This window comes from Mobula birostris, chromosome 6 (genome assembly GCF_030028105.1).
Source record: "Mobula birostris isolate sMobBir1 chromosome 6, sMobBir1.hap1, whole genome shotgun sequence".
NCBI classification, from domain to species: domain Eukaryota; kingdom Metazoa; phylum Chordata; class Chondrichthyes; order Myliobatiformes; family Myliobatidae; genus Mobula; species Mobula birostris.
The window spans coordinates 39,519,285-39,533,631 of record NC_092375.1 but is presented as its reverse complement, the minus strand read 5'-3'; the positions used below and the strand labels follow the sequence as shown (position 1 = coordinate 39,533,631).

Genomic DNA, 14,347 nt, shown 5'->3' with positions numbered 1-14,347 from the left:
AGATGAGGTCTTCTTATGGATATTCAGCATGGTTTTGTGTGTGGGAAATCAAGTCACAATTTTTTTTTTTTTTTTTTTTGAGAGGTGAACAAAAGGATTGAGGATAGAGTGGTAGCCATGACCTAGTTTGCCTTTAACAAGGACTTTAAGTTCCTACATGGTCCAGGATGAGATCCAGGGTGACCTTCGCAACAGAATACAGAATTGGTTTGGTTGTGGAAGACAGAGGATGGGAGTGGAGGTTTGTTTTTCCAGTCTGGAGGCCTGTGACCAACAGGGATTGGTACTAGGTCCACTGTTGTTTGTCATTTATATTAATTATTTGGATGAGGATGCAGTTGGCATGCTTTGTAAGCCTGTGGATGACATTAACAATCCAGGTACAGAAGACAGTAAGATTGTCAAGGTCTCTAGAACAATTGGGAAGTTAAACCAAGGTTATGGCTCTGGAGAGTGGAGAACAGACCTAGGGGTATAAGTGCATAGATCCCTGAAACTACTGATGTAAGTAGAAAGGGTGGTAATGAAAACATTTGCAATGCTTGTTCTCAGTCAAGGTAGTGAGTCCCAGAGTTACATCATTACACTTGAAGCATTGTGTGAGTTGCTGGTTGCTGAGCCAAAGGAAGGATAAATAAGCTGGAAAAGGAGAAGAAAAGGTTCAGAAGGATATACAAGGAAAGACTGGATAAGTTAGGATATTTTTTCCTGAGGCACAGGAGAGTGAAGAGTATCCTTTAGAAGTATTCAAAATCATGAGGGACATCGATCCGGTGGCTAACGACAGTTTTGTTACTGGGGTCCAAACCTATAGGTTTGAGAAAGGAAAAATTTTAAGGGGATGTGAAAGGCAAACTATTTCACACAGGATAGTGAACATGTGGAATGAGCTGTTAGAAATCAGTGCAATTATAATGTTTAAAAGGCATTTAGACAGGTGCACAGATTGGAGAAGTTTAGATGAATAAATGCCAAATGAACGAGCACAGCTCAGGTAGGCAAATTCATTGGCATGCTCAAGCTGGGCCAATAGGTCTGTTTTAATGTGGGTAATTGTGATGCAGAACATAGATGAAAATAGCTCAGGCTATTAAACCCATGATGTCTGTGCTGATCGTATTGTCAATCTAATGTTAATACAACATCCACTGCCCTACACACATCAATAATCTACTGTTCTTCAAGAACCCAAGCTCCACCACCTCAACTCAACAAGCCCATCCCTTCCATCTCCCTTTAGTCCTTGACAGAATTATTTTAAAGTAAACTGGAAAATGCTTCCTGCCAATGAAAAGGATTTTAAACTTTAAATGGAAGGAACACTGGAAAAAAAATCAACCTCAATCCCTATTATCCTCTGAATTAACTTCGAACGTAATGCTTCAAATATGTTAGTTATTGTCCCTTTTATTGATTGTTACTGCTATCAGAAGAATGTGATTAGTGAATAATGAGACATACAACTCAAAAATCTGAAGGCAGTTGCTTGTGAAATTCAATTAGTACAGCTCTGTCAAGGATAACATTCCCTGTATAACAAAAATACAGTTTAATAAAAGCAAACGGTTCAGATCTCTGGGTCTATATGAACCTTGAAATTTCAAATACTTTTGGTGGCTGTGAGCAAAATATCAGACAGCCTCTCAGTTTTATCACATCAATAAAAGAACACTAGCAGTATGTCATGTGTCATCTCTCATCTTCCCCTTTGTTGTGAGAATTAAGTAATATTTCTCCAATAACAGCATTTCTGAAGGGTAGAGATATCATGGTAATTACACACTAATCCAACAAATTTGCCTGTGAAAGTGCCTACCTGTCACCAAAACAACCAATTTATACTCCAAGTGATCTATATCACACGTCTCTTCCTATAGTGACAAATGGTTCTTTAAAAAATTGTGAAACCAGAGAATGCTGCTAACACTCATCAGGCGGCACACATAGAAGAGAACAACATCAATGTTTCAGGCCAATGATCCCTCAGGAGAAAAGCTAGAAACCAGTTAAATTGCAGAGAAGTCAAACGGGATGGAGACCAGGAGAAGCAGAATGGTAGGGGTGCTGGTTGCAACAGGCTTGTTAACTGTAGTCTGGAGATGCTGCACATAAGCGGAAACAAAATAAAAACAGAAGGAAGAGGGAGGAAAGGAAATAAAAACTGAGTTGCAAACTGATGCAGCACTGGAAATACCACCCCCCAAATATTAACCCCCCCCCAAATATTACCTGATATAAATTACATACCATATGATGAAAGACTGGATCGACTCGGCTTATACTCTCTGGAATTCAGAAGATTGAGGGGGAATCTTATTGAAACGTATAAAATTCTAAAGGGATTGGACAGGCTAGATGCAGGAAGATTGTTCCCAATGTTGGGGAAGTCCAGAACGAGGGGTCACAGTTTGAGGATAAAGGGGAAGCCTTTTAGGACCGAGATGAGTAAAAACTTCTTCACACAGAGAGTGGTGAATCTGTGGAATTCTCTGCCACAGGAAACAGTTGAGGCCAGTTCATTGGCTATATTTAAGAGGGAGTTAGATATGGCCCTTGTGGCTAAAGGGATCAGGGGGTATGGAGAGAAGGCAGGTACAGGGTTCTGAGTTGGATGATCAGCCATGATCATACTGAATGGCGGTGCAGGCTCGAAGGGCCAAATGGCCTACTCCTGCACCTATTTTCTATGCTTCTATACCACCAAATATTAAAAATGTCTGCTAAATATGGTTCACTGCATATATATTACACAGTAATAAGATTTTCTTCACGAGGTCCAATATGCTTATTTTGTATCGGTCTTTACAATGCAGTTTTTAGCTTCCATGCTGTCATCAAAACTACCAGTAACAGATGAAATAGAAACAAACCATTAAAATAATCACTGCAGAAAATCTATAATTACTCCTGAAGGAGAACAAATTCAATCTCCTTCTACAAAGAAACCCAAAATAATCATACAACTCCCACACAACTCTATCTTATTTACTGGCTTTCACCAAATTCAGTACAATAATGACAATCAGAACTTACAGCTCAGTAATTCTCTGCAAAGCAAAGCAGGGGAACAAGAAACCAAACTGAATTCGGAACTATAGACCATTCAGGAAATTAAAACATTAATCTTGAACAACACCCTCTCCCCAATCTTCTAGCAATAACTTTGAGCCTATTAAAAGGAGACTGAATGTTGAAGTTAAAGAACATGTTAAGGAATCTCAATGTGTGAAAGGAGCACATGAAACAAATTGGAGTTCAAATAAGCATTTGATTTAAACAAGGGAGTTAAAATTGTTCACATCAATTTAAAGAAGTGAATATCAGTATTCATCATAATCTGTACATTCACTATCTATTAAACTAATCCAATAAATTGAGGCATTGCAGCACACTGAGACTCATGGAATGCTTACCCTGCATGACATGGGAAGTCCAGGGGATTTTCTGTATTCCAGAGAGCCGCATAGAGAACTATTAACATCTGGAGTCTGAGCAGCAGCTGGCGTCACTGCAGTCCACTAGCATTCTCGTAGACAGAATGTTTCAGAGAATAATAGCAACACAGCTTGAGATTGTTGGCAAAAGGGACAAAAAAAGAGAAAACGGTAATTCAAGAAACCCCTGAGTATCTTGTTCTCCAAGCAGCATTCAGTTCTGAGTGAAGGTGGCATAAGAAATTTCCTCTCTGGAATTCGGACCAGGCTGGGACCACAGCGCTGTGGCAATTGAATGGTACGAGGAGCGTGGAAAATTATCAGAATAGTAAAATTTATAGGAGAGCAATCAGGCATTTGCTGTAGTACTGATTCCAGGATGGCATGTTGCCTCCCTGGTTTCAAGGTTATGAGTACAGAGTTGTTCCAGTGAATTCTAACATGGCAGGATGAACATCGAGGAACTTTGATCCACATTTGTACTAATAATAGAAAAACAAAGCATGTTTTACAGAGTTAGGAAACATTAGTTTCCTGTCCCACCCACAACAGAACAGGAGGAAGATATCTGGATTGAGGTACAGTAGGGTAGACTCTAGATTCCTGGGGCATCTAGATCAGATCTGTGGGAAGATGGGATGTGCACTGCCCAGACTGATCATACTTCAAAGAAGCTGGGAAGATCTGCTATTGTTGTGGGAAAGTTAAACCAAGTGGCAGGGGATTGGGCATAGGAAGGTAACACTGAGCAGGGAAAAAAAAAGGAGATGCAAACAGAAATGGGTATGATAAATAGCATCAGAACAAGAGAGATGAAGTTTTTAAAGCAGGACCAGAGTAACAGCGTGCAAGGAAGTCCACGATAGCTTTATTTAAATACATGCACTCTAAACCCAAGAAGCATGTTAAAGAAGGTTAGTAATTTACAGGTGCATTAGCTATGTAGGATTATGGTGCCATGACAATAACAGCCTGACTTAAATAGGAATGGTTTTTAAAATATTCATGGAAATGAGATTCTGGGACACAAGCCATGAAACATAGAAAGATTAATGGGCTTGGGAGGGGGAATTTTGGGGGACATACAGAAAATATAAAGTTTAGAAGGATGAAATGGGATGAAGTCACTAAGTTAAAAATTTCACTTGCAGTGGGTTAAGAACATCTCCTTTTGGGTAACTGCAATCAATGCTCGGCTGGCAAAACTGTAATTGAGCCTTTAGAATGGAAATGCCTCCGCTACAAGATAAATACATTTCAATGTGGAGAAAAATAAAAGCCAGAGCCTGCAAAGATGGAGTAAGAAGGAGAAAGATAAAGAATTTAACTTTAATAGCACAAGGGTGATGACAAAGCTCAGTGTGGAATTGAGGGAAAGGGAAATAAGTTGAAAATAGAGGGGATAAGAAAAAACACACTGAAGAGATCTAAAAACATTATGTAGGCATGTGATCAGGAAGAGAGTTTTAAGAGAAAATGGGTCAATAAGAATTAAAAGGAAATTTGTTTAAGGAAGCTGTGTCATTAATACTTCGGTCTTGATGACAAGAAAGATTGTGCTGGCCATTCAGAAGATGCCATTGAGATTTTGTTGGGATAAATATTTATAAAGAAGGGGTAGCAGGAAGTTTGACCACATTTAGTGGGAAAGTCCAGATGGGATAGATCCCACTTGCCGAAAGGAGTAAGGGAGGAAAGTAAAGAAACTCTAACCATAATCTTTCAAACCTTTGTAGGTTCATCATTACTGGTAAATGGCAGATACTACTGTACAACTTTGTTCAAAATGGGGAATGAGGATATGGTCTCTAATTGTAAACCTCAATAGTAGGGGAAAATCTAGAAATAATTTGGAAATTTAAAAAGTTGATTTTTTTTGGGGGGGGGGGGAGGTGATACAAAGTAGATTTCCCAGGGTGTTTGAGCTTGGGTTATCATTTTTCTATCTTACATAAGGAGCATTAAAATTGACTCCAAGTGGGTAGAGTAGGCTGAGATAATACGAATGTTAAGAAATACATAACGTTACATTTTGGTAAGAAGAATGAGAAGAAACTATACAAACTAAAGGGAGTACAAGAATGGATATATCTGGAGATGCTTGTGCATAGTTCATTAAAAAGGATAGGTTTGAAAATGGCTGAAGTATATGCATTTTATAAAAACCAGGATGAGTGAGGAACTCATTAAGATCCCTTGGTATGTACTTAAGTAGAGACCTGAAGGCTTTGGAGAAGACGGGAAAGAACAATGAACTACTTTTGCTATCTGGATAAATGGGGATATGCTGGGTTTCTTTGAGATGCGCGAGAGATTCAAAATCCTGAAGGGTACGGACAAAGCAGACAGAGAAAGTGATTAAGAACAAAAGATGTAGAGTGAGGATGCTAAGTAAATGAACCAAAAGTGACAGACAGTGATTTAAATTGGGGTCTGGAGTGCATTACCTGAAATAAAAGAAGAGGCAGATTTAATTGTAGCATTCAAAAAGAACACAGAGTTTGAAAGGGAAGAATCTACAAGGCTCTGGGGAGAGGGTGTGGCTAGATTGTCCTTCCATTAGAAATGATAGGGATTCCACAAGCTAAAGGCCTTCCTTCCATGTTATAACTATTCTGTGGTTGCTCCACCATCACGGACAGTCTCCCCCTAGACCCTGAGATCAACAGACAGATTGGACAAGCAGTCTCAACGTTCGCCAGGCTGACAGAGTCTGGGAGAACAGAAAGCTGATGACGCACACCAAGGTTGCAGTCTACAGGGCCTGTGTCCTCAGCACACTGCTTAACGGCAGCGAGACCTGGAGCCTCTACTACAGACAAGAGCCGCCTCTCAACGCCTTCCACCTTTGCAGCCTGAGACGCATCCTGGACATCACATGGACTGACCGAGTCACCAACAATGAGGTCCTGGCCCGCACCCAGATACCCAGCCTCTTCACCCTGCTCCAACAACGCCGTCTTCACTGGCTGGGTCACGTACACCGCATGTCAGACGGGAGGATCCCGAAAAACCTGCTGAACAGGGAACTGGCCTCTGGCAAGAAAGAACAAGGGCGGCCCCATCTTCATTTCAAAGATGTCTGCAAGAGAGACATGAAGTCACTGAACACGAACGTTGAGCGGTGGGAGGACATTGCAAGCGATCGCTCTCGCTGGAGGCTGGAACTACGCAGAGGGCAAAAAAGAGAAGAGAAGCTGAGGCTTGCTGCTGAAGAAAAGCACACTCGCTGAAAAAACAGCACCAAGACAACACTGGAGGACAGCGCCTTCAAGTGCAGTCGCTGCAGCCGAGACTGTCACTTCCGTGTGGGCCTCTACAGCCACAACAGACGCTGCTCTAACACAGACTGAAGCAAGGCTTTCCAGGCGCAGATCCATGGTCTCGCGAGACTAACGGATACCACACACAGGTTGTATGTCCTCTGGCTCTTCTTTCCTCTGTAAAGAGGAAGTTTCTCTCTGTCTATCCAATCCAAACCAGGCAACAAATCATTACAACTTTATCCTCTGAGGAGATTAGTCGCAGATAATCTTGTCTCTCCTTATTACTAAAATTCTTTCACTGCAGAATTACTAGCTTCTCAAACAATTCCATCTATATCAATGGTTGTACAGGGTAAATCTACTGACTCTCCTCCATTGTGCTAAGGTTAAATTATATGCTTGTAAATCAAGGACTTAGGACTTGTCCTTTTAAATACTGGCATCTGGCCAATGCACAACTCTAGATCCTTATGAACTCTTTATATTTAATTGATAGGGCTCCAGAGAACAGCTACAATTACCTCAAACATGAGATATTGTCAGCAACTTGCTTTGAAATGTTATGACAATGCCCATATCGATGTATATAATTTCATCTTTAGCCAGGTATCAACCTAGGTGGTGGTGGAGATAAGCACAAGTGATTTCAAATCTCTTCCACCCACAATGGAATCCATCCATAATGTTCCCTGACACAACAGCTAAAATGGATCTTGTTACTCTCCAATATTTTCTGATAGTTTTTGTCATTCTTCATTATCACTGAAGGTGGTGTTCTATTGTTCCATATGCTCTCTAAATCTACCTGACACAGTTAATATTGGAACTTGTTATTATGTTACACTGTGAGGGGAAAAAAAAACATGTTATTACAAATACTCATTAACTAATGCACAAGTGTAATCCAGAAAGTATGCCAGTATGGTACCACAGGTATAAAGTAAAATTAAGTACATAACTGCATTTCCATATTTATTCCAAAATTGCTATTTGCTTCAAACTCTACAAGAATTACAGAGATTAAGGAGCAACTTCAGATTTAAGTGTAAAAGTTATGAGGATCAACATTTCGGGCTATGTATCCCATCTCAGACAAAAATAGTGGGTTCAGAATTTTACTTTTAAAAAAAAACAATATAAATTCTCAGGTTGATTCTTTGTTTTTGACAAATGAGCCACTTCATTTCAAAAGTTTTAGTCTGGTGCCTAAAACATGTGCAAACTGATTATTATAAGAGAAGTTGATTCAGGTTTGAATCCAGCAGAGTCTAGACATGAGGTCATTTTTATTTCGTAGATCAGGGAAGAAATTTTTCTAATGTAAATGGGTAGCCAAATGCGAGTTTTTGATCAGAAGTTCAAATGGCAAATTCTCAGTTACTAAATCAATATAATATTAATGATTATACATCATGTAATGGTAATTCAATCTAACTAGGTTAATTAGAAAACCCACAAATCTGAAGGCATGCATTAAATTAGAAAAGGAATAAGGCATTCAGTCTCTCAAGTGTTTGTTCTGCCACTTATTTTGGGCATAGCTGCTCAGTACCTCCATTTCCCCTGCTGCAGATCACCTGATTGCTATTACCAACAACAACCTAACATTGTGTTGGAAATATCAGTAGACCTGGCATCCACATTCCTTTGGAAGAATGAATTCCAAATCTCCACCAGAAACAACTTCCTTATTTTAGCTTTTTTTATTCCATCAAGGGATCTGGACATTTGCTCTGTATCCCTAATTCACCCCAACTGCAAGTCAATATACAAATACTCCAGATGAGCTCAGCAAGTTCTTTTCCCTAGATGATGCCAATTAACAATGATTTTAATTCTGGATATGTTTTAATTTTCTCAACAGCCTTGGTGGGATTTGAACTCCAGTCTTTGGGTTTGTGACCCAGACCTTCTGGATGCTTGTCCACAACTTAACTACAGTTAATGTACCCTGGTCCAAAACTTTCTTGCTTTTACTCTGTACTTACTCTATTGAAAAATATCATTTTAAATGCCCAAGATTAACTCTCAAACTTCTAAATAAAGGAATACACAGGAACTTTTGGAAACTGTTCTCATAATTTGATTTTATTTAAATCCGGTGAATTTGATTTTGTTTTATATATTAGACTGCTGGTCTTGTTCAAAGTTCATCAATGCCAAGCAATGGTGGGTGAAGGTAAAGAGAGTTGGATCAAAATTCTTTTCTAGTTGAACATCACTTTCTCACATCTGTACTTCAGTTTGAGATTTCTTCTTTGCTATTAGGACTTGCTCATTCGCCACTTCCCACACCTTGCCATAGTTAACCCACTCACTTAAACCAATGGGGTTAGAAATTCATCCCTGGTCACCTATGCTTAATTTGTAATATACCAGTGGTCGTCCGCTTCTAAAATTTCAGTTCTACTCTTCAGCCACTTCAATATTGCATGGTTTGCTCATCACTGTAGATGAATTTTCATTGCCCTTTCCATGTTCATACAATCTATTATGTCTTTCAATATAGTGTTTGCAGATGACACTTACATAGAAGTAACTCCCTGGCCCATCATCCCAGTCAAAATGATGAAATTAAGGCATAGTACAGACTGCTAGAAAACACCATCAACTGGAGATGAAATCTCTCAATTTGATCATTGCTTCCCCCATTCCATGAGGAAACATATCAAGAGGTTCTATAACATATAACGAATTTGTATTTTACTCAGATTATAGATGTATAATTCAAAGTTCAAAGTAAATTTATTATCAAAGTACATATATGTCACCATATACTACCCTGAGATTCGTTTTCTTGCAGGCATACTCAGTAGATCAGTAACCTGTAGTTAACAGTAATGGGATTTTTAAAGTTGAAACTAACATTTTCAAACCAAAGTAAACTATAGTTTTATGAAACCAGAGTAAATCAGTAGGATAGTGGAGGTAAAAATTGTGGCTGTAAGATTCTGCACTTGGGTTGTTGTTAATTGTCTCCAAATTGAAAGACTGGTACCTCAACCTATTTTATGAAACAGTTGAACGCTTGCTGGAATTCTATGGATTTAAATAACAAATTTTGGACAGTAGTGGGCATCTGAAATACTTTATGGTAAAACTGAAAAATAAAAGACAGTATATTTAAGTCTGACACCCATGAATTGAAAATACATGAAATTGTAATATGCGTACAGGGAACCTTGTGTAGTGGACCCGCTTTCGAATTTGATCTTTGTTAACTGGGTGGGGGGAGGTTCGCTCTACCATACGAACGTAATCCCTTATCAAAGCGAGATGTGAGATTTCGTGCTTTTTATCGAGCCTGTAGATACTTGTAAGTTTCCAGTAGATCCTGTGTCCTCACTGAATTTCCCAGTGGTCGTGCAATCAGCATCTCCACCCCCCCCCCCCCGTTATTGTCGTGAAGAAAACTCCTGCACATTCTCCCAAACAGCTCCAAGTTACTCACCAGTTTTCGGCTCTTTTCATATTTTTCCCCAAAATATTAATACATGAAAAAAACTTCTTCCAAAGCGCCTTCGCGACCTTGCTTAAGATACAGCTCGTACAGATCAGCAACAAGCAATGCGAATTTTACCCTTCCCATCCACACAGAGCTTTTATGTCCCAGCTACTTGCTGCCACATTTCTAACAGGGACAAATTACTTGTAACTGTCCACAAAGTCCCACAAGACGTATGGATCCGAGGTAGGTTTACCATGACAAAGCCTAAACCCGAAAACGCCCAAAACTTGTAAACGCAAAATCGTTCCCCTTTCAGCCAGAGGCAGGAATTGAGTGAACGGGAGGGCGGGGGACAGAGAGATCAAACTTACTTCAGCGTTTATCAAGGCGATGGCCAAAAGGACCAGAAACGGAACACTTTTGAATACCTGTTTAAAACAAAACATAGATCGTAAATGCAAACGTTGGGTGAGGTAAAGGCGGATGGGAAGTAAGATCAAAAGCAGCCAAAGCTGGTTCTTACCATTTCTGAGGGGGTCGCAGCTGGAGCAGCAGAGAACGGGTGGCGAACAAGAATGCAACCTAACAGAGCTGGAGAAGGGGATTTGGAGCAGCACTCCGAGATTTAAAGAAGGACCACACCCCTCCTCTGCCGTTCGGAACAGACGCTAAAGCACCCGATCGGCAAGAGACTATCAAACAGTAACAGGACGCCGGCGGAGCTGAGGACACGTCCTTCACACCGAGCGATGTCTCCACCGAGGGGGCAGCGAATTTCCACCGATCTTCCCCTTTCTTAGACCGCACAGGTCGGGGGTAAGTGAGATTGAAGGAACAGCTGTAGGAATTTGCAGTTGTTATTGGAGGAACCCCGGTCACGTGACTGTTCAAAGACGCGAACATTGGCGTGAAAGACATTATTCCCCGAGTCACAAATTGTAGTGACCAGTTAGATAGCGGAAATTGGAGAAAGTTCGTAGGATCTTCCAGCGTTCGGTCTGGGCTACTTTCTCATCCTGCGCGATAATTTTGCCTTTAATAATTTCACGTATCCATGTATAACTTCAAATGAACATCTGAGTCTGAGGCGTTTTATAAATCTGGAAAATGAGGAAAAAATCCACCATTTACTTTTGTCTGTGAAATTGGTAAAGTATTATATTATTGTCACGAACGAGGTGCAGTGGAAACGCTTATCTTGCCTAACGTCCATACAGAACAATTCTTTATAACAGTGCATTGAGGTAGTACAAGGGAAATCAGTAACAATGCAGAATAGTGTTACAAAGTGCAGTGCAGGTAGACAATGTTAAGTGCAAGGTCATAATAAGGTAGAATCTATCACCATAGAGTCATAGAAAAATACAGCACAGAAACGGGCCTTTTGGACCATCTAGTCTATGCTGAACCATTTAACCTGTCTATTCCCATCGAACTGCATCCAGACTATTGCCCCCCCATACCCCACCCATCCACATACCTGTCCAAACTTCGCTTAAGTAATCGAGCTCGCGTGCACCACTTGTGCCAGCAGCTCACTCCACACTCTCACAATCCTCTGAATGAAGATGATTCCCCTCATGTTCCCCTTAAACTTTTCACCATTCACCCTTAACCCATGACCTCTAGTTGTACTCCTACCCAACCTCAGTGGAAAAAGCCTGCTTGCATGTAACCTATCAATACCTCTCATAATTTTGTATACCTCTATCAAATTTCCTCTCAATCTTCTATGTTCCAAGGAATAAAGCCCTAATGTGTTCAATTTTTCCTTATAACTCATGTCCTCCAGACCCAGCAACATCCTGGTAAATCTTCTTTGTATTTTTTCAACCTTATTTACATTTTTCCTGTGGGTAGGTGACCAAAACCACACACAATACTCCAAATTAGGCCTCACTGTCATCTTATACAACTTCAACATAACGTCCCATCTCCTGTACTCAATATATTGATTTATGAAGCCAGTGTGCCAAAAACTTTCTTTATGACCCTATCTACCCATGACGCCACTTCCAATAAATTATGGACCTGTATTCCCAAATCTCTTTGTTCTATCACACTGCTCAATGACCTACCGTTCCCTGTGTAAGACCTACCCTGATTGGTCCTACCAAAGTGCTATATCTCGCACTTGTCTGCATTAATTTCCATCTGCCATTTTTCAGCCCATTTTTCCAGCTGGTCCAGATCCCTCTTCAAGCCATGATAGCTTTCCTCACTACTACACCGCCAGTCTTGGTGTCACAGGTGTCATCTGCAAATTTGCTGATCCAGTTAAACACATTAACATCCAGATCATTGACATAGATGACAATCAACAAAGGACCCAGCACTGATCCCTGAGGCACACCATAAGACACAGGCCTCCAGTCAGAGAGGCAACTGTCTACTACCACCCCCTGGCCTCTCCCACAAAGCCAATGTCTAATCCAATTTATTACCTCACCCTGAATGCTGAGCTACTGAACCTTCTTGACCAGCCTCCCATGTGGGACCTTGTCAAATACCTCATTAAAGTCCATGTAGACAACATCCACTGCCTTCATCCACTTTCCTGATAACATCCTCAAAACTCTCTGAGATGGTTAGACATGACCTATCATGAATGAAGACATGCTGACTATCCTTAATCAGTCCATGTCTATCCAAATACTCATATATCTGGTTCCTAGGACACCTTCCACAGCTTTCCCACAACTGATGTCATACTTAACGGCCTATAATTACCTGGTTTATGTTTAGAGTCTTTCCCAAACAACAGAAAAATATTAGTTGTTCTCCCATCCTCTCGTACCTCTCCTGTTACTAAGGATGATTTAAATATTTCTGTTAGTGCTCCGAAATATTTCTGCACTTGCCTCCAATAGAGTCCAAGGGAACACCTTGTCAAGCCCTGGTGATATATCAACTCTGATTTGCCTCAGGACAGCAAACACCTTCTCCTCTGTAATTTGTACAGAGTCCATGAAGTTGATTCCACTTTATCTCATTTCTATAGACTCTGTGTCCATCTCCTGAGTAAATACAAATGCAAAAAAAAAATTAAGATCTCTCCATACATGGCTTACCATTCTGGTCTTCCAGAAGACCAATTTTGTTCATTGCAATCCTTTTGCACTTAACATTTCTGAGGAATCCCTTAGGATTCTCCTTCATCTTGTCTCCTAGAGCAACTCCATGCATTCTTTTAGCCCTCATGATTTCTTTCATAAGTGTTCTCTTGCATTTCTTTTACTCCACAAGCACCTCATTTGCTCCTACTTGCCGAAACCTGCTATGCACCTTTTATTCTTAATCAGGGCCTCAATATCTCTTGAAAACCAAGGGTCTGTACACCTGTCATCTTTACCTTTCATTCTGACAGGCACATGAAAGTTTTCTCAAACAGGGCCGGATTTAGTGGGGTTGGGGCCCCTGGGCTGGAGGCCCTGATGGGCCCCTGCCGACACCGTAAAATGCTGCTGTACCAAGCAAAAAAAGGCAAGAACAAGAGCAAAGGTCGTACTGGTCTAAATATCAAAGCTGTGGACCAAGACATTGGTTTAGTACAATATGTAGGCTATAAACTTACAGGCCTTAAGACGGAGGACAGAAAGTAATGCAGTTTCTTAGTTTGAAGGACAGCACCTAAAGCACTCAAAGATTGACCTAGGCTTAGTTGGCTTAGTAAAGTTATGAGGGAGACGAAGTATGGTGTACCCCATCTTAAATCTTTATTTAGCTATAGCTGCACATACCATAGGCCTTATTTCTCAAACAATGCCAAAGCATTTTTATCCAGGTATTTTTCTCAGCCGTGTGTTCTGAGAAAGTAAAATGGAAATGAGAGACAAAAAGGCCAAGAGAGATGGCACTGTGGCAAACTAGGAAACTTGACAATACAACAATCTTTTTGAAAAATGAGATCTGGCACATACTAACCTATTGCCGTACTGCGTGGCTTGCAGAGTAAAGACCAATTATTACTTCCTAAGTTTGTAAACAGTCAACTATTAGCCTATTGCCACAAAAACAGGAACAGCACTGACACACAAGCCTAGATATTTACAAAGTCAGATGCTTGTTTTTCAAAATTAAAGCCTAGTTCTTCTGGATTTCTTTGCAGCAAAATCCTTGATCAGATCACTAAAATGCAGTTTCCGAACAAGATCACTTTCAAGTGACATCAGAGTAAGATGACTCAGCCTGTCCTGTCC

At 40.4% G+C, this 14,347-nt stretch overlaps 1 protein-coding gene across 1 annotated transcript in view; it reads right to left on the bottom strand.

Moving 5' to 3' along the window:
* fstl1b (follistatin-like 1b) overlaps positions 1-10,928 on the bottom strand; it is a 124,265-nt gene extending 113,337 nt beyond the window's left edge. Inside the window, exons 1-2 of the mRNA XM_072260288.1 lie at positions 10,672-10,928; positions 10,520-10,576 (exon numbers count right to left, since the gene is read on the bottom strand). Of these exons, the coding sequence (XP_072116389.1) occupies positions 10,520-10,576; positions 10,672-10,674 (60 nt within the window). The 5' untranslated portion in view covers positions 10,675-10,928. The remainder of the gene's footprint in view (positions 1-10,519; positions 10,577-10,671) is intronic.
* Between the last annotated feature and the right edge of the window lie 3,419 nt (positions 10,929-14,347).